The 19,990-nt window shown below is 36.4% G+C and overlaps 1 protein-coding gene across 2 annotated transcripts in view; it reads right to left on the bottom strand.

The window, feature by feature from the left end:
• The window catches only part of CSMD1 (CUB and Sushi multiple domains 1), a 1,108,435-nt gene that overhangs the window by 260,936 nt on the left and 827,509 nt on the right, over nucleotides 1–19,990 (bottom strand). For both annotated transcript variants that reach the window (XM_033053649.1, XM_033053650.1), the window contains exons 13-17: nucleotides 15,785–15,967; nucleotides 13,565–13,891; nucleotides 11,639–11,833; nucleotides 7,080–7,218; nucleotides 1,035–1,222 (exon numbers count right to left, since the gene is read on the bottom strand). In XM_033053649.1, coding sequence (XP_032909540.1) covers nucleotides 1,035–1,222; nucleotides 7,080–7,218; nucleotides 11,639–11,833; nucleotides 13,565–13,891; nucleotides 15,785–15,967 — 1,032 coding nt within the window. The remainder of the gene's footprint in view (nucleotides 1–1,034; nucleotides 1,223–7,079; nucleotides 7,219–11,638; nucleotides 11,834–13,564; nucleotides 13,892–15,784; nucleotides 15,968–19,990) is intronic.

Here is a 19,990-nt window from a genome sequence, read left to right as displayed (position 1 = left end):
CTTAGTACTACCGTGTTAATAGTTACTGTGATGACCTTCCCTCTGTGATGCACATGATTGTCAATACTGATTAAAGGATCACAGAAATGCTACAGGAGCTCCTGATGCTGACTGACTAGCACAAGAAGATAGACTGTAGCAAATTACAGCTGTGTTACATGAACATATAGAACACAAGGCAAAATGGAGACAATTTTAGCTCTGTGAGAAATTTAGTGTGAGGCTGTGATTAACTTAAGAAGTCTTGTGGAGCAAATGCACAGACATAGGTGTGACGTGTTTAGCAAGCTTTCTCTGTACAAAAGAGAGAAGGCTTTGTTATTTTTTACTATTTGGATGAGTTTTGATGTGGCTATAAAATGTATCTGGACACTATTCCAGATTCAATATTACAGCAAATTTACAGCAATCAGATTAGTTTCCAAATAAGAACAACTGATAAAAGTCATATTACTAGGTTGGCACAACCGCAGTGAACACATAAGCTCTCTTCAGTAAATAATTAAGTGAACGGTTGTACTATTATATAAAGACCAGTGTGACTTCAGACCATTTAATATATGTCAATTTATGGACTTAATTTAAAAGAAAATTCTATTGTGATAATTCTGTATTTCACATGGAGACAATATTATTAATTTATTTGCATTTTGGAACCACTATAGTTAAGGTGTCCAAGTCGATTCAACCCTACAAAAACCAGAGAAGGAGAAAAAAGAGAGAAAGGGAAAGTTAGAGAGAAGATAGGGGACACCCAAACAATATATCTTTACCCATCATGGAAAGGTTCTAAAATTACTTTGCATTTGATTAAACAACTACGTCTGTAAGGACTCTGAATAACATAAAAGAACTCATGAAAAGACAATTTCCAAAATGAATACTTCCAGAATTATCTGTCAGTACAGCATAATTTGGTCTTACAAAGATATAGCTACTGAATTTTATTTATTCCCTTTTGTTTGCTCATTTTCTAATTGAATGGGTTTTTTCCAAGATTAAATAAAAATCTATTTGAGAAATACCAGACTTACTCTCATAGTGAATTAGGAAACCAACACTGGAACGACTGTTGTCCGTAGTGAACAGCAGATACATATAATTTCCAGTACTAATAAGGAACTGGGGTGCTTGTGTTCCATGATATTCTCCAATTAATGGTGATGAATTTGCTGGCCCATCTCTGACTTCCAAAGTGTCATAATTAACTTCAGTCTGGAATCTGAAAAGCAATATGCAAGTCAGCTGGTGGATGGTCAAATGGTGTTATTTTCTTCAAGTGTTAGAAATGCAACCCACTTGTAACTGATAAAGAACACCACACGTGAAAAAATGACATAGCTACAAATCCACCCATGTATTATTAAGAATAACAATTTTAAAAGATTTTATGAATAATTTCCTTGCTTTGTTTTGCGGTATTATAAAAAGGGATTCAGGATCATCAGCTCTATGACCGGCCTACAGAATCTCTAAATGTCTTTACATTTAGTGGCAAATCTGGGTACAAAAATGCAAATTCTCCTAAACAAAATTGTATTATGAAAATCCTCAGGTTGAGAAATAGCTGGACACCCGAGGAACATCTTAAATAACTTCATTATTTCATCTCAATAATTTCATTATTTGATGTTTGCTATTTGGCAATAGATAGTCAAGTGTTTATTTTTTTTTTTATCCAAAGATTTTATTCAAGCACAGCTTGTTACTTTACTTTTAGGTAATCAGTTTTCTCCTATGAAATAAAACACCTAAAAAAATTAGATTTAAATCAACCCTTCATTTTGAAATTCTTTGCAGTTATAATAAGCAGTATTCAGTCTATTTAGTGTGTCAAAAAATCCCCCAGGTAATATAGACAAGATTGGAAAGTAAGGAGACTAATGAGGATTGATTTGCAAGAAAAAAATATCTATAAAATCAACAGCAGAGTCAATGTGTCTGCCAATCACTAAACCACATCACATTTCTCCAATTCATACTAGTTATCTGTGTGCTGTCATCTACTACTAGTTCTTAAATCAAACAGCACTAATCTGTTCTTTCTCTAGATGAACTTGAACTGGCACTTTTTACGGTTTGTGTTTATATCAGATTCTGATATGCTGTAGCCTCTAAACTATGTACACATAAATTTTCCTGTCAATGAAGTTTGTGCTATTACACAAATATCTACATTGCTTTAAATGTATTTCATGAAAACTCAATATGCTCATTTTCATCTTTCAGAAATGTATGTGTTGTGAGATTTTTCTTTTCTATTCCCATAAGTCTTGTTAGTTCAACTTCTGAGAGCAGCAGAAATCCTTATGCAATACAATACTTTTTTCAAAGTGAATGCCCTTAGCTCTCTTGCCAATATGGGACACATTTAGTGATCTAGAGATAAGAAACTGTGTTCTTGCAAATAAAGAAAAGTGCAAAATATTAAATAATTGAGAAAGGAGAAATACGTGTGAAACTCCTTCAAGGTGCAAACAAACTTTATACTTCATTTGGGAATGATGACAGAATGACCAAGCTCCCACTCAGGCCATTACATTTTATAGAACAAATAGCATTGGTCTTGTAAAAACATCTCCACAGACACATCAATATTGGTAAGAACAGGTTCAGTTTTAGCAAGTATTTAGTATTCTTTCTATGTTTTCTCTCATGGTTCCCTGAAAACAAAAGCCCAGGTAGAATTCAGAAAGCTTTTGTTTTGCTATCAGAGCTAATGACTGCTGGGAAACTGACTTAGGCACGGCATATCATTCCTTCCTCTTCACACAGAAAACTCTAGATTTATGGTACTTTATTTGGATAAGCTGGATAAAATCCAGATGATTGCTTTTACTGCTATCTACCCACTCTGACAGTGGAATGCAGGTTTGCTAATACATGTAGCGTTTTAAGGACTCATTTCTGGCAGTGAAATCAGCTAGAATGAAATGGCCTACATCCATACTATTAAATACATCCCTTAGTCTCTCAAAGAAGATACTATTCAAATTTCCTGTTATGAATGGTTGCTTGTACACAGTAACTCCTGGCCCTTTTTGATAATGATTTGGGAGAATGCTGGTTGACAAACTCAAGAAGCATGCTGGAGATTCTTTCAACAATTTAGAAGCATAAACACATGAGTTTTTGTATATGGAAAGGCTCACTGATTCTATTTAATTTACCAAAATAGACAATTACAGAGGGCATCACTAAAGTACTTGACAGTTTTTCAGTACCCTTCCATAATTTCAGAAATTATACATTGATTCATCCTGCAGCAGAATGATGGAAACAGACAGATACAGCTAGGCTGGTTTAAATACAGTAATTTCACGATTACAAGTCGCACCGATTATAAGCCGCATTTCCGGGGTGTCAGCAACGTTGATGTCTTTGTCAACACACAAGCCACACCCAAATATTAGCCGCACTTTCGTTCGCGGAGAACTTTCACAGTCATCATTTAGTAACAGAATCGCAGGGTCACCGGGGCTTACTGGCAGGTGCCAATCTTGGAAACATTATTTCCAAGTGAAAACAGACACAGACCATAGCTGTGGTAGCGTACCCTGCAAGCTTTATTTACAAGTTGAAAAAGACACGAACAATAGTGTGGTCATTTTGCGAGCATTCCCAACGGATCCGCATTGCCTTTAAACAGCCGCTCAGCCACGCAGGCGAGCAGCCGAGCTCCGAGCAGAGCTGCATCTCCGTGCCGGCACAGCCAACTGTTCCTCCGTGCGAGCACAGCCCGGCCCAGCCCAGCCCCTCCCCTCATCCGTGCTAGCCCAGCCCCCCCACTCATCCGCGCGAGCACGGCCAGCTGCACAGCCACACAAGGACAGCCAGCCGCTCAGCCACACAAGACTGAAAACACTTTAAAAAGTACAGAGAAATATCACACGCTTTTATCAAACTACCGAAGTAACCCGCTGAGGTAACTCACCCCGATAACACCCCCCGCCTTTCAGTAACACCATCATCCACAGGCAGGTAATAAGCTGTTCTCTGATTGGTTCATCATCAGAACAACGGGAAACCATGGATTTCAAACCATTTTTGCTCAGGACAGGACTGGTACGGTACCAGGTAAGGGCAGATATCACATTTTTGTTAATATATTAGCCACCCCGGATTACTAGCCGCACTTCCGGGTTTCCACCAAAACTTTGGTCAAAATGGTGCAGCTTGTAATCGTGAAATTACTATACTTTATTTGTACTCATATGAATAGACTCAAGATCAATAATTGAATAGTTCAATTATTTTGACAGTTATGTTTGTGAGGGAAACTAATTCGGAATAAAGTGCTCTCAGCCAGCAATTGCAGTTTTCTTAGCAGGGCAGTATGACAACAATGGATGGCAAACCCTTGCTGGAGACAGAAACCAGAAAATAACTCTTAACAGCATTTGCTATTCTGACAATGATCTCTATTCCCACTAGATTCTTGCTTACGTCAAACTTGAGTGTGACTTTATAATTTACTTGTCTGATTTTGAGGATTTAAGGGAATGAATTGTTTTCTGAATTGGGCTGAGCTTGTTTTATTTTCCCTGAAGCAATAAATCAAGACAATTCATTATTGAAAACTCTTCATCACTACTGAAAGTACCTAACTAAGGATTACTTTTTGGATTTTTAGTTTATTTTAATGTTTATTAGCTTGATCATATATAGTAAGAGGTAGGACGCCCTCCAAATGTCTATAGATAATTTAAAAAAACAAAGGATGCTGTGTTATACTATTCTTCATACAGTTGTGTTGGGTTTGGATGCAGAGATTAATTCTATAAATTATCAAACTATTTTTATCAATATTCAAAGTACCAAAGATCTTCGGGTCAGCCATTATTCTTCTAGCCCTTTCCTAATTACTTGACTCAATTAGTTTTTACTTTTCTGTTACCCTTCCAGACATTAGGCACAATCTGAAACACAAAATGTTTCAATGTAAAATAATATTAGGGTCATGCAGTCATTTACTGCTACTTCTGGAAAGTTTCTAAGGACTCTGGAAAGACACATTTTTCTAGCAACATTAAAGCTTCGTTAGTTCAAGAGTGAGATAATTTACATCATTAATATCACATTTGTAGAAAACTTCATTCTGTTGGGTATGTCTTTGAGGCAAGTCATATCGTAAAGCATAAAAGGATTCTATTTTCCCCAAACTAGACCAAATACTTGACAAAAATATTTTATTTGTTGATTGACAGAGTCAATTGCTGTTTTATAATTTGCTGACATGATATCACACAGCAAAGTCAGTTTTTCTTATAATCAATAAAAAGGTTTTCCATTGAATTTTTAAACTGGGTAACAAAGCTTTTGTGCTGACAAAAGAAAATAATTTTACTGCAAAAGCAATTTTATATTATTACTAACAAGTATAACACTTTTAATAATATTTATAATGTGATGCAGTAAAGTTATACAATTTTCTAAACCTGTCAGAAAAGGTCCATAAACCTCCAAAGAAAACAGGGAAAGGCTTTTTCTTTGTCTACCAAAACCAACTTGTTGAATGGTAATACTGTTTTGCAATTGAAACAATTAGGGAAGGGCAACAAAATCCTTTTGCTAACAATGCTGATATAAAGTTGAAGAAGATTAATTGTGTATTTGTGTGCTTCAAAAATTAAATGTGATCAGAATTCTCCATTTTGTATCAGGTAAACTCCAAGTTCTTGTTTAATGCCGTTGCAGTTCAATTTGTACACAAAACTCTAGAATTCTGCTAATGGAATATGTGTGTGCATCTTTCTAAAATTCAGCAAATTAAGTTCTTAAACTGCACCACATGTCACAGAAACCTATGTTTCTCATAAATTTTCTCCAAAATATTGTCATCACCCTGTTAAGGTCATGCTCATTCAAACATCTGAAACTTCAGGTGATTCATTTCCTTTTATAAAATTTAGATGCTCCATCTTACTCTAAATCTGCTATTTCCATTTAAGAAGACATGAAGAAGCCTTAACCTCAGGCTTCTGATCATTAATGGAAAGAAAAGAGAAAAAATGCCTACAACTTACTATAAACCTATAAATACTACAAAGTCTTTAATGAGAAAAAAAGTCAGCATCTTAAAATTCTGGCACTTCCTGCTGAGTACAATGAAAGCAAACAACACATTAGAAAGCTTTAATTGCCTGCTTGTAAGAATAGCATTGTCAGTGTTGCAATGAAGATCTTTTTCGTGGTTTGAGTTCTTAGAGTGTAGACAGTAATTTCATGATTATAAGCCGCACCATTTTGACTAAAATTTTGCTCCCACCCCCGAAATGCGGCTTACACTCAGGAGCGGTTAATATGTGAAAAACTTTTTGAAATTTCCAACCCCGGAAGTGCAGCCGAGGTGCCGAGCCGAGCACCTACCAGTAAAACCCAGCATTTCGCGATTGTTACAAATTGGTTACTCTGTTGCGCAGAGGGTGGAGACGGGCTCTGTGCTGGCAGCGCAGGGGGGAGGGAGGTGGGGGACTCCTTCCTTTAGGCAGCGTAGCCTGGAGGAGAGGTGGGGGCTCCATGTTCCAATCCTTGTGGCTCAGGGGGGAGGCGGGGGGGCTCCCACCCCCGCCTGCTGCCGCAGGAGCAGGCAGGCTCCATCCCCGCCTGCCGCCACCGCCGCGGGAGCAGGGGGGTTCCTTCCCCTCTGGTCGCCGCAGGTGCTGGTGGGCTCCGTCCCTGCCTGCCACTGCAGGGCAGTGCTGGGCCGGGGCGAGCAAACCCGGCGGTAGCCACAGCCAGCCCCAAGTGGCCCTGCTGTGCGGCCCCACCGAGCTGGGCCACCTGGCCCCATCGGCAGCCCCGAGCGGGTTGAGCCCGCACGGCCCGAGCCGAGTCAGTAAACCCTGTGATCCTGTTACTAATTGGCAACTTTGTTGCACGCGGGTCCTCGCTGTGAATGACAGAGCGGCTTATAATATGGTGCGGCTTATGTATGGACAAAGAACGAAATGTTGCTGACACCCAGAGATGCAGCTTATAGTCAGCGCGGCTTGTAATCATGAAATTACTGTACTTATAATAATAAAGCAAGTATTTATGCTTAGACCTTACTTCTTGTTTGGGTTTATGATACCCACCTGTCAAAAGTGATCTTAATGGAATGTCCTGGTCTTGCTTCAATCACCCATTCACAATTAAGTGAGTCTTTGTAATATCCTGGCCACCCTGGTGGCAAGATAACACCACTTGATGCTGTCAAATGTCCACCACATGGTGCTGAAAGATAAAAAAAATGCATATTTGTAGCATAAAAAATATTTCTAATATATTATATATTCAATGAAATTGCAAAAAAGAAATTAAATTAAAATGCATAGAAATATAAATTTAATGTAGTTTCAATAGTTAGTTTAACACAGTGTTATGAGCACTTTGTTTTCTTTAGACTCATAAGGCCTGCAGTGTATATTATCAAGACTTGTTACTCTCTATATTTTAACTCACAGAGCAGGGCATATGGGTCTGTCAGTCTTCCTTCTGTTGAAAAGCACAGTATCTTGTTAACAAATTATACTGTCATTATATTCAGACCCAGTTTGATTCCACATTTATGTGGAAACATCAGACAAATTGTTCCAAGTAATTATTACCATTGTACTGTGCCACCTTTTTGAGTAATTACTGAGCTCAGTGGAACTGGCAATTGTAAATGTTCCATTGAATCATAGAATGGTTTAAGTTGAAGGAGATGACTGGAAACCATCCAGTCCATTTCCTGCTCAAAACAACAGATTGCACAGAACCATGTCCAGTCAGGATGATTCCTTTCCTCCAAAGTCAGACACTCCGCAGACTTTCTGGGCAAGCTGTTTTAATGTTTGATCACTCTCACAGTGCAAAGTTTTTCTTATCTTTAAACAGAAATTAATGTATTTCAGTTGCTGTTCACTGCCTCTCGTATGGTCATTTTACACCACTGAGGAGATAGTCTAGCTCCACCTTCTTTAAACCATCCTATCTCTACATATCGACAAGATCCCTCTTGAGTCTTGAGCCTTTTCCAGTTGAGACAAACAGAGTTCTTTAAACCTCTTCTTGTATGACAGATGCTCCAAGTCCTTATTTATCTTTGTGACCCTTCACTGGACTCACTGCAGTATGTGCACATTTTTCTTGTGCTGTGGATCCCAGGAGTGCACACAGTGCTCCCAGCATAGCTTCACCCATGCTGAATAGATGGAGAAGATCTGTCATTTATTCTCAGCCCAGTTCTCCTGCCTTTCTCCTCGCTCTGAACAGCAGCACAAACATCTGGTACACCAGGCCAGTCACCCCAGTCTTAAATCATCTGCAGACTTGGTCAGAGTACGTTCTGCATCAACATTCAGTTCAGTACTGAAGATTTTAAACAGTATTGGATAAGGGACCCTATCCAATAAGATACCTGACCCTGGGCTACACCTCTTTGAATTAGCCTCCGGTGACACTGCTTACAATTCTATGAGCCAAATAGCTCAGTCAGTTTTCAGTCCACTTCACTGTTCACTTCTCTAGTTCCTACTTCATCGGTTTGTCATTGAGAATTTTGCATGACACAATGCCAAACGCGTTACTAAAACTGAATATCCATTAGTCTCCCCTCATCCATCAGACAGATCATCGTAACGCAGAAGGCTATTAGGTTGGTCAGGCATGATTTCCTCTTCATAAATCCATGTTGATTACTCTCAGTCACCAGTTTTCTTCATTTTGTTCTATTTTTGGTTTGGACAGAGTTAATTTTCTTGCAGTAGCCTTGACGGGGCAGAGTTTGGAGCCATGTGGGCACACCTGGGTGGCTATTCTATACCACTCACACCATCTCTGGGGGTCAGAAGTCAGGGACTTCACTTGCAAGAAGATGAGGACATGGTATGGAGTTGAGGAAAAACTCAGGAGGATCTGAGGGGGCATTTTTGTTTGTGTCGGTGGCCATCCACATGTGGAGCCTGATTGGGTTGTTTGGCCAGTCAGGTAGTGGGTGAGCACATTTTTGTGTGTAAATCACCCTCTCTTGTATGCTTTTGCTATTAATATTGTTGTTCTTATTACCTTATCTCATTGCTGTTTTCCCATCTCAACTCAGAATATCTGACTTTTGTCTCCTTCTCACAGGAGGGGCTGGAGAGAAGAGGAGCAGCTGCATTGTGCTTAATTTCCTGCTGGGTTTAAACCAGCAGTGATGGAGATGAGACATGTAGCTCTTCAGATCTTCCCTCTTTCCATTCTCCAATATTGGAATTTGCTTTCTTCCAGTCCTCAGGAATCTCCCTGGTTCAAATCAGCTTCCCAAGATTTTGAGTGACCTTGTGATGTCATTATATATGACTTCTTCAGAATTCTTGGCTGCATTCCATCAGACACATGTATGTCAAATTTGTTTAAATGTTCTCCAACCTGATGCTCCTCCATAAAAAGTGTTTTAAAAGAATATATTGTAAGAGGGCTATGAAAATGACAGGGCTAGACAGGGAGCATTTTTCAGAGCAAAATTAAAGGACTTTGGAGCGCGATTAAACAACAGCAGAAATGACAGAACAAATTTAGGAAAACATGAGTCCCTTAAAAATTTAATCTGTCATGGCGCAGGGCCTTGGGATGTTGTTTTACTAAAGGCTATGCAACAGCATAACACAGGAACACTTTCAAGGACAGGTAAATTTATCTTAATATTGTTTATAGTGTTCTCATAGAAGAAGTCAATGGTGTTATTATCAGAAAATATCACATTTCAGTGCAGGAAATCTTGCTACATTTCTTCTGTTTCTCTAAGTAGTGACAAACCGACCTATTATGTCATGCAGAAATGGATAGTAACATGAGTCTGTGAGTTGTAAATTAATATGCCTAGTTTTATTTGAATGTTTTTAGCAACACAAAAAAAAAAAAAAACCAGAAATGTTTGATTTCACTTACGACTTGCACTTGTCTCTAAGGATTTTTTTTCTAGATTTCAGTAGGAAAGAAAAGCAACCTACAAATCTTAAAACACATTGAATTTTCTTTGAAGCAAAATAAAAGGCCAGTAAAATGGCATTTACCTTACATGTGTATAGTTAATGAAGAAATCAATTTATTCCATAATGTTTTTTTAAATTAAATTTCATAATACTATGATCAAGAACAATCATAAGATCCTCAACTAATCATAACACTTCATGTACTTCATTTATTTCATGTATTTCAGGTGTTGCTTACAGAGACTTTTATGTATAAAAAAACCACAGAACAGAGCAACAACAAAAAAAACCCAGTTGTTCAGAAATCTCAATTAGAAGCAAGCTAAATCATACTTAGGATTCTTAGTCCATACTATAATCCAAGCCCAGAATCTCCTTCAATTATCAAGAGAATCAACATCAAAAAGGAACATATCCTGAATGTAACTACAGTAATTTCATGAATACAAGCCGCAGTAATTAGACAAAAATCTTGGTGGAAACCCGGAAGTGCGGCTAATATTTGGGTGCGGCTAATTTATGAACAAAAATGTGATATCTGCCCTTACCTAGTATCATACCAGTCCAGTCCCGAGCCAAAACAGTTTGAAATCCATTGTTTCCCGTTGTTCTGATGATGAACCAATCAGAGAACAGCTTATTGCCTGCCTGTGGATGGCGGCGTTACTGAGGGGCGGGGGTTGTTATTGGGGTGAGTTACCTTGGCGAGTTACCTCGGCAGTTCGATAAAAGTGTGTGATATTTCTCTGTACTTTTTAAAGTGTTTTCAGTCTTGTGCGGCTGCGGGGCTGGCTGGGCTCGCAGGGAGAGGGCTGGGGGAGCTGCTCAGCCCGCAGGGAGAGGGGTAGAACGGCCGCTCACCCCACGGGGCCGCGAGGGCTACAGCGGCCGCTCGCCCCGCGGGGCTGCGAGGGCTACACTGGCCACTCCTGTGCCAGCATGGAGATGTGGCTCCGCTTGGAGCTCAGCTGCCTGCCCGCGCGGCTGAGCGGCTGTTTAAAGGCAATGCTGATCCATTGGGAATGCTCGCAAAATGACCACACTATTGTTCCTGTCTTTTTCGGCTTGTAAATAAAGGGTGTGTCTTTTTTCACTTGGAAACAATGTTTCTGAGGTCGGCAGTAAGCCAGTAAGCCCCGGCGATCCCGCGATTGTGTTACTAAATGACGACTTTTTGAAAGTTCGCGGCGAACTAAAGTGCGGCTAATATTCCGGGTGCGGCTTATTTATTGACAAAGACATCAATGTTGCCAACACACCGGATATGCGGCTTATACTCTGTGCGGCTTGTATTCATGAATTTACTGTACTTATTTCTATAAAATAAACAAAGAGTAAAATCTAAAAAAACCAAAAACTCCCCAAACCAATCTATTAATTTAATCTTTTCCTCATTAAAAACCAACTAGGCATTCCAGAAGTTTCAAAGAAAGCATAACTGAGAGGCACCTATATATTTCTGAAAAAGTAATTTCTGTATTTTTTTCTCATTTTTTCCCTTCAAAGTGTTCATCATTGGTCCTATACATATGCATTTTTTAAAATTAAAATTACACAAAGATTATTCTGAATACTATAACAATTGAATCTAGAGTTTCAAAATGAGAAAAACAACATCATACTCCTTGCTTTGGAGGAGCAGAGAGTTTGCTCTAAGAACAAAATCTGTAGGTGCAAAGGAAAGATTGTGCCCTTACCTTCACAACGTGGGACAGTGGAGCTCCATACTACATTTCCATCATGCATAATACAGGTTATGGATTCAGAGCCTTGAGTCTTCACAAAGCCATCATCACAGTGAAAGGAAACAGAACTTCCCAGAAGAAATCTGTCTCCAAAACGCCTCCCATTTATAGGAATGCCTGGATCATGACACTCATTCTGCCCAAAGGCTGTTAAAAATAGAGTTATAATACTGGCAATGAACCCACAATAATAGCAATAATAAAAACCACCCCTTTAAACTTTGTGTCTTGTTTTTTTAGAGGAGGAGGAGAATAATATTTCAGTTGTAATGCAGTAATACATAACACATATAACATAGTGATATATAATTCAAAGTATAGAAAATTTCTCAATAAAAAGCTTCAAATCCAATGACATTCACACATATGCACCATAGCTGGAATAAATAAGTTTTTAGATATATGTGGCTTGAATACACAAGAACAATTTGCCTGTTTTTCTCTAGTCAAAATCCAGCTGTTTTGCCTATAACATAAGGGAATTTGGGTTGTTTAACCTGAAGAAGGGGAAGCTGAGGGAAGCCTGTATTTCCCCCTACAACTACCTTAAATGAGATATTGTTCTCTTCTCACAGCTACCAAGTGATAAAACAAGAAGAAATGGCTTCCCCGTTTTTCTTCCTGTCATTTTTCTAAGGACAAAAACTGCCTATAAAAGCAAAAGACCAATTTAGCCACCTAAGACTTAAGAATGATTGAAATCAATGAATTCCAGCTTTATGTGGGGAATGTTTCTAGATAATGCAAGAAAACACCTCAGCCACAAGCACTATTATTTTAATTGTCACAACAGAGAAATAGTGCAAAAGGTCTCAAAGACAACTTTGCTGTCAATTGACTTCTATAACCTTAGAAGATAATTTCTTCAGCTAAAATTATAACTTCAGCATAAGTAATGTCTTTGAATGACTTACAAAACGTTTAGGGGAGTTAAAAATCTACAGTAAATGTAAAAATGTTTTCTACATGACAATGCTGTTACTAGTTTTCTATTGAGAGTACTGTTTAGTAATATACTTTTATATAAACAAAACAGAGGGTCATCTGTAGCCAGATATTTCTTAGGCTGGTTGCCCACACAGGAGAGACTTATTTTCTCAGCACCTCTCTATTTGTACATGAATGGTAGGTCCACATTTAACAACTTTTGGACTGGTTGTCCAGTTAAAATTAAACTCTGTACATTTGAGAATTGCCTTCTCAAAGCAGCACATACTTAAAATTCTTAAAGGGACAGTAGCCAGATAGAATAATTATTCTAAATTAGTGTACTCTTATAGGAAAGACTTGTGCATCAAAGCAGCTGGGCTCTAGATACTCGGAAAACCACATAGTGCAACTGTTACGTGTAATGCAGAAAAGAGACCTCTGTTCTTAGGAGTTTGTATTCTTACATTCTGCCTTACTCAACTAGAGAAAAAACCATACAAAAGCAAAGCAGGTTCCCAAAACTATTTATTTGCAATGATGATTACTTTTATGCTTTTCCGATTAATATCTCCATATTTAGGATATAAGATTAATACATTTATGAACTCTTTCCTGATGGTTCCATTGAGAAGTATATTAAATTACTTGCACTAGATACTTTGATGTGAATGATCTGGACTTTAGTTATGGGCTCTGCATTTACACGGTATGAACAAAAAAGACAAATAATAAATAATGAAGAGAACTCCTCAGCACTATCACAATTAAAATAAATAAAGGATAAGCATTCAAATTAGCTAATGAATATAAGGAAGACAATAGTGCAATTATACAACCATGAAAATTTATTTCTGTGTTATAAATAGAAATATACATATATGTTTTCTGTTTTAATTATTAAGAAGAAAGCATAAAACTAGGTATAAAATCAAAAGCAGAAATTCTTACTTGTGTAAGTGATATTAAATCCTCTTCCAGTGGTAGAGTGATCTGACTGAAATTCAAGTCTTACTATGTGCCCACTACTAGCCAATTGCGAAGGGACCTCATTGCCAGAAAATGTGCCAAGAGGTGGTAAATCTGAAATCCCATCATCTTTGATTGTAAGGTAGTCAAATTGCGGTTCTACATCAAAATCGTTGAAAATGAGATGGATTCTGCTTCCTGGCTCTGAGATAATTAACCAAACACAGTTCATATTGTTCCCATATTCCTCAGGGTAATTTGGAGAAAGAATAATTCCAGATGGTGTAGTGAAGTTGAAGAAACATGAAACTAAAGGAAAAAACAATAAGATTGTCAAAACACTATCCCCAAACTTTATACATGCTTGTTTTTCTTTTTTCTTTTTTTTTTTTTTTTATTTTATTATTCTTGTGGAAAAGGATAATTTTGAAGCCTGGATGTCAAAACTACTACACATGCAAGCATAATATGTTTAACACTTTCAGAACACTTTTTCCAAAGTTTTGTTTTTTACCCAAGTGAATCCAAATAATTGAAGCAGGGCCTGCAAGAGATTAGCATGTAGTGAATACCAAAGAAAGCAAAAGTAATGTTTGATGTATCAGAATTTGAAAAAAAATGAAAATACGATATCCAAATTTCAATGTTTTTTTTCCAAACATGCATTAAACTGTATTTAACAGAAAAAAAAAACAAAACAAAAACAAACAAACAACCAAAAAAAAAACCCAAAAAAACAAGCGTAAGAGCCAGTTTTGTCTGTAGTATACAGAGTTCATACTGACACAAATAACTGTGGAAATTTAGATGTGACTGAAGGAAGAAATCTTGAGTGTATAAGATCTGAACTTATTTTGCCCTAGTTTCCCTTTGATGGCACAGAACTAAACCAAAAATTATTCATATCATAGCTATTGTTCTTTTTAACTCTTTTGAGCCCATTTTCATTGAGACATTGCCTAACTGGTTTCAGAGTCTTGACCTCATGACTGGTACTGCAGGCAGACGTACAGTGTATTCAGAAAGGGGAAGACTCACTGGATATTAATTGACACAGAGGACAACCACTATTCAGCTCTTCAAATGTGAAAAACTGAAATCAGTAGGCATAAATAGATGTTATAAATTTCATGCTCTTTCATAAGGCATGTGCATATACAACACTGGAAGCATAGTAAAATATTCTACATTGTCAACAAAAACTGATATAGCAATCCAATGCAATATAGTACCATGAAGAAACAACCTCTGTCTTCAAAGAGAACTGCAGCTGAACTGTCTCTGTGTCCAGGCTTTTTGAATGCTTAGAAACATTTCAGCATTACAAGGTATATTGAGAATTATTCCGGTCCAGACCAATCTTGCTCAGTCTGTTAAGTCTTGTACCATCACAGCTTCAAAGTACAAAACACAGTAGGACATGATAACAACAAAGGTTGTTATCGTTGTCAAATCCAGTACTGATTTGTATGACTCTTTATAGGAAAATTTAATGCAATCCGCAGAACTGAAATGCCTAATATACCTGTGTATTTGAAAGATTTGCTCTATTTTATGAGAAAGATAAGAAAAAAGGAAAAAACCCAACCCAAGTAAACCTTCCCCCAAAACCAAAAATGCACAAACAAACAAAAAACAACAACAAAAAAATCCCAACCAAACAGCCCCCGGAAAACAAAAAACAAAAACAACCCTCTCTTAACAACAAATATATTTATCTTTTAAACCAAAAATCACAGCTAATGACCTTACCTAAACTTTTCCTGTGTTCGATATTCTCAACTTCATTATATTTATATTCACACCTTTATGGTGTATCACAAAAAAAAATCAACCCAAGCTTTCCTTTTGTAGATCTGCAGGCTGGTTTGCACTGCCAGAATTAAACATGTATGCGCCACAGAGTCCTTTTGAACACTTACCTGCTGATAGGAATTGCTAATTTAGAATCTCATTCAATACACATTTACATTGAGAGTGTTAAGTGGTTCAATTACATATAAAATGAGTGTAAAAACATTCTAAAAATAGTCCTGCGAGATGTTCCCCACACTGAGTAAATTTAAAAAAATCCTGAAACCATGATGGAAAAAAGTCTTCAAGGTACTTTGAAATATTTTCCTGTTGATTAGTCACAAATGTTAAAAAATGCAAGAGGTCAAGGTCAGAAAAATAATACAGAAAAAAATATATAATTCTTACAAACACAGCTGGGTTTGTTGCCAGACCACTGGTTATTTTGTTGACATGTAATCGTTCTCTCTCCCACCAGTTCAAAAGCTGCTTGACATTCAAAGGTAAGTGTGTCTCCATGTAGAAAACTGCTGCCGGTCCTTTTCCCATATGATGGAATTCCAGGATCTCCACAACCTCCTTTCTCTATTTCTGAATATTGAAAAATTCAAATGCAGTAATGAGGAAAAAAAATTTGTAATCAATTTATATGCCAGTATCAGAAGTACTTTCAAAATATTTGGCATTATACATTAAACTAATTACAGCTGGAAATGAACTAGAGGCAAATGTTGTAAAACTATCTCGAAGATGACTTGGGATCTAAAGTCCTTTCACAAGTTAATAGCTTCCATACCTGCATTGCTGCATTACTGAAAATAACAAAATACTTATATTTAACTGCATGACTGCACTGAATTACAGCATATTTGAAGGTAAAATTATAAAGCCACAGTCTCCATCCTACCCATGGAGACATACTAAGTGTAAATCATTTTTCTGGCAAAGAAGTACTCATACTAAAGGATCTCTTAACTCTCACATCTGCAATTCCATTTATAAGTCTATTAACAATATGATTAAAAGTATATAATTTCCTAATGGAGTCAATAAAATTCAGTTTAAAATAGGTTAAATATAATAAAAACAAAACTGAGGAATTATTTCTTAATCTCATACTTCAAATTAGAGCCACACTTTTCCCAGCTGCATTCAGCTATGCTGAAAATAAATTAACATTTTGGATAACATTTAATGATATTCTCTAGGAGGTCTGTTTCTTAAATTATTTAATTTGCAGATCTCAAATCTACATAAACCAGATAAGGATATAAAAATTTGAGTCTTATGAAATTTTTGAGTACCATAAGTATTAGAATAGTAAATATTAATGGTCTGTGATAGAATCATTTTACAAAATACTGTACACATGGTTGCCCATCAGAAAAAGAAGGTTCCACTTCTTTGCCATTAAATTGAAAGCAATCTTTTTAATTAATTTGCCTTTAATCAGAAAAAATAACAACAAAACACTTCTGATTCTATAAACTGTGTTGCTGGACATGTAATGAAATTATGTAAATCTGATTCAAATGAAAGTACACATAAAGTTCTTGGTATTTAAATATTTCACAGTTCAGTCCAAGATAAGAATTCAGAAACATTCAAGATAGCAAGAAAATTCAACTCACTGAATAGTATGGAATATTAATAAAATTTAACACCAATGAAAATGTTCTGTCAAATACTCTTAAACCTGATAATGTTAAATCCTGGCAGAAGTGTATATCTTGACACAGTAACAGAGATTTTAAGATACAAGATACAAAATTTTGATATGTCAAGTCAATCCACTATGTTTACCACCCTTAAAGCAGCCATTAACAGATTGTTGAAAGACATGTTCAGAAAGGTATGGCACGTATTTCACAATGTTTCCATATTTCACATATTTCCTTGACCTGCTAGTGATGCTGTGCCTGATGCCCCTGTCATTATTTTATCAAAATAATTTTTTCTGAAGAGAAAATTTTAATGTCTAAATTAATAAAAACATTTTCCAAAATGTGCAGTACAGAAATACAATAAAACATTGGGAGAGAAACTTTATAAAGAATATTTATAAGTACAGGTTCAAAATTATACATACAAATGCTTTAATATAGCTTCACTTGTCTGTTCCTACTGAGATACTGATTTTTTACTTCCACAGAATAGCACTAAAAACCTGTGCTTTCAGCTATGCACGTCTTTACTTAGCTCATGAAAATGTGGGGAGCGACAGAATATCAGAATATAAATTTTAATCACATTTTAGAACTTCATCTCCCTCCCTGACAACAGAGATGTATCTAATCCAGCATGTGAGAATGACCATAAACTCTGCCAAATTTAGAAGATGAATCAAATACTTTGTTATTCTTAATGTATCACCCTTCATCCAAGAATGCTCACATGGGCTTATGGTGGTATATAATTCAGATTTGTAAATATCTTATTTGCAAGCACAAAAAACATACACAAATTAAAAATATTAACACTAATTTCAGGTATTTAAAAAAAATATTTCATTCTTTTGAAAAATAAAGTTTTGATAAAATATGTCTCATAAAAAAAACAATGGAATGATAATTTTCAGACTCACTAAAACACAATATAAGGATTTTTGAATCAAATTATTTTATACTGAAAAGCCCAATAACTCAAAAAAATGTCAAAATTAATTACATTAACTTTATTTCTATTTAAACATTTAGGGTCTGTGTTTATTTGTTCAACATAAAAACAATACAGAAAACATGACAGATCTATAAAACACTTCTGAGGATGCCTTATTTGCAATTTGTCAATAAATAGCTTGAAAAATTCCATCCAGGTCTAGGAATCTACATCTTCACAAACCTTAAATTGAAGACTGTATGTATCCCTATCAGGAAATCTACTCTAGTCAAAAGTTATTCTGGCTGACTGAAAACACTCACTGTACTTCACAGAATCATCGTAGGATCGTTGAATTTGGGTTTGAAGGGGCCTTAAAGATCTCCTAGTTTTAACCCCTTTGTCATGGACAGGAATACCTTCCACTAGGTCCAAGTTCCTCAGATACCTCAGGGATGAGGTATCCACAGCTTCTGTGAGTAACCTGTTCCAGTGCCTCAGCATCCTCACAGTAAAGAATTTCTTCCTAAAATCTAATCTGAAGCTACCCTCCTTCAGTTTAAAGCCATTATCCCTTGTCCTATCACTAGATACAGCTGTGAAAAGTCCCTCTGCAGCTTGAAGGCTCCCTTTAGGTACTGGAAGGTGCTGTAATGAGTTCACAGAAAGAGTTGTCAAGCATTGGACCAGGCTGCTCAGGGAAGTGGATGAGTCACCATTCCAGCAGTATTTAAATGGTATGTAAATTTGGTACTGAAGGGACATCATTTAATGGTGGAATTGGCAATGCTGAATTAATGGCTGGACTGATGATCTTAAATGATTCTCTGATTCTCATTAGCCAAAAGCTATGTTCCATTACATTCACAACCCAAAACTTAGGGGTAATGCAGAAGACATAATAAAAAAACTAATAGTTTTGTATTTACACATAAAGAGCACTCTTAATAAAGAAAACACTTTATAACTAAGATCTAGAGTAGATCTAGAATAGTAGGCATGTAGTGATTCCCAGCATTTTTCTGTCCTTTGGGATTTTGCACAGATTTTTTCTTCATTGTCCTTTCCAATATCCATTTGACTTGTACTGATTTAGTCACTGAACAATTTTTTAAAATGTTAACAATGTTTTTAAATGTCTAAATGCATCTGAGATGGATGCATTGTGCGTATTGCTTCAACACATGCACTGATTATTCTGTTTCATAAATTGAAAAGATGCTCTGTGTCAGTTTGCTAAAAAAAAAAAAAACATTTCAGACCAATTTTGTAGAAGTTATGTTGAGCTCTTAGAAAAATCCTATGGGACATAAAATGTTCTTAAAACAACAAACATGAAATAAAATCTATGCTAACTTATTTAGCATGGCAATTAAAGCCTTGTTCTTTTAGGATTATTCTGTGTACTCATTCAATGTTGGACTTCTTTTGATCTGAGTTCTTAGAGCTGTGTGAACTTCACGATGTTTGCAAATAAACTCTCAAGCCTCAATTTAAACACCAGCTTCCTCTGGTTACCAAAATATTAATATTGATCTTATGCAATTGTTCTTAGCTTTCATGTACCCTCTTTCAATAGCCTGGGGAAAGAGACTTTTCATCTTGTTTGTAAACTAGAAATATTTACTCAGTTTCAGGGAATATTCTTTCTTTAATGTTAGAAGAATGACAAGATTAGATTTCTGACTGTAAGATCATATCTCTCTGGATTTAATTGAAAGACATTTCTGTTGCTCTATTTTCTTTCAAATGAAGAAATATGGCAATTCAAAAGTGATATTAAGCATTTAAATATGTATAATGATTACTGTTTGAAAGGTGTCACATTGCAATTCAAATCTTTTTTGATGTAAAGCCTTTGACTACGGCTTTCACTACCTGAAATGTGTAATAACTGTATCTCTGGTAACTGAAATGTATAATAGAATAATTTATAGTTTATAAGATTTTGCACTCTTACACTTATTATTCATGGTAGGAGCAATTTGCTTTATTTCCCTCCTTTTTACTAGATTA

This window comes from Catharus ustulatus, chromosome 3, assembly GCF_009819885.2.
Source record: "Catharus ustulatus isolate bCatUst1 chromosome 3, bCatUst1.pri.v2, whole genome shotgun sequence".
Lineage (NCBI taxonomy): Eukaryota > Metazoa > Chordata > Aves > Passeriformes > Turdidae > Catharus > Catharus ustulatus.
The sequence above is the reverse complement of the archived record's forward strand: the minus strand, read 5'-3'. Positions and strand labels throughout refer to the sequence as shown.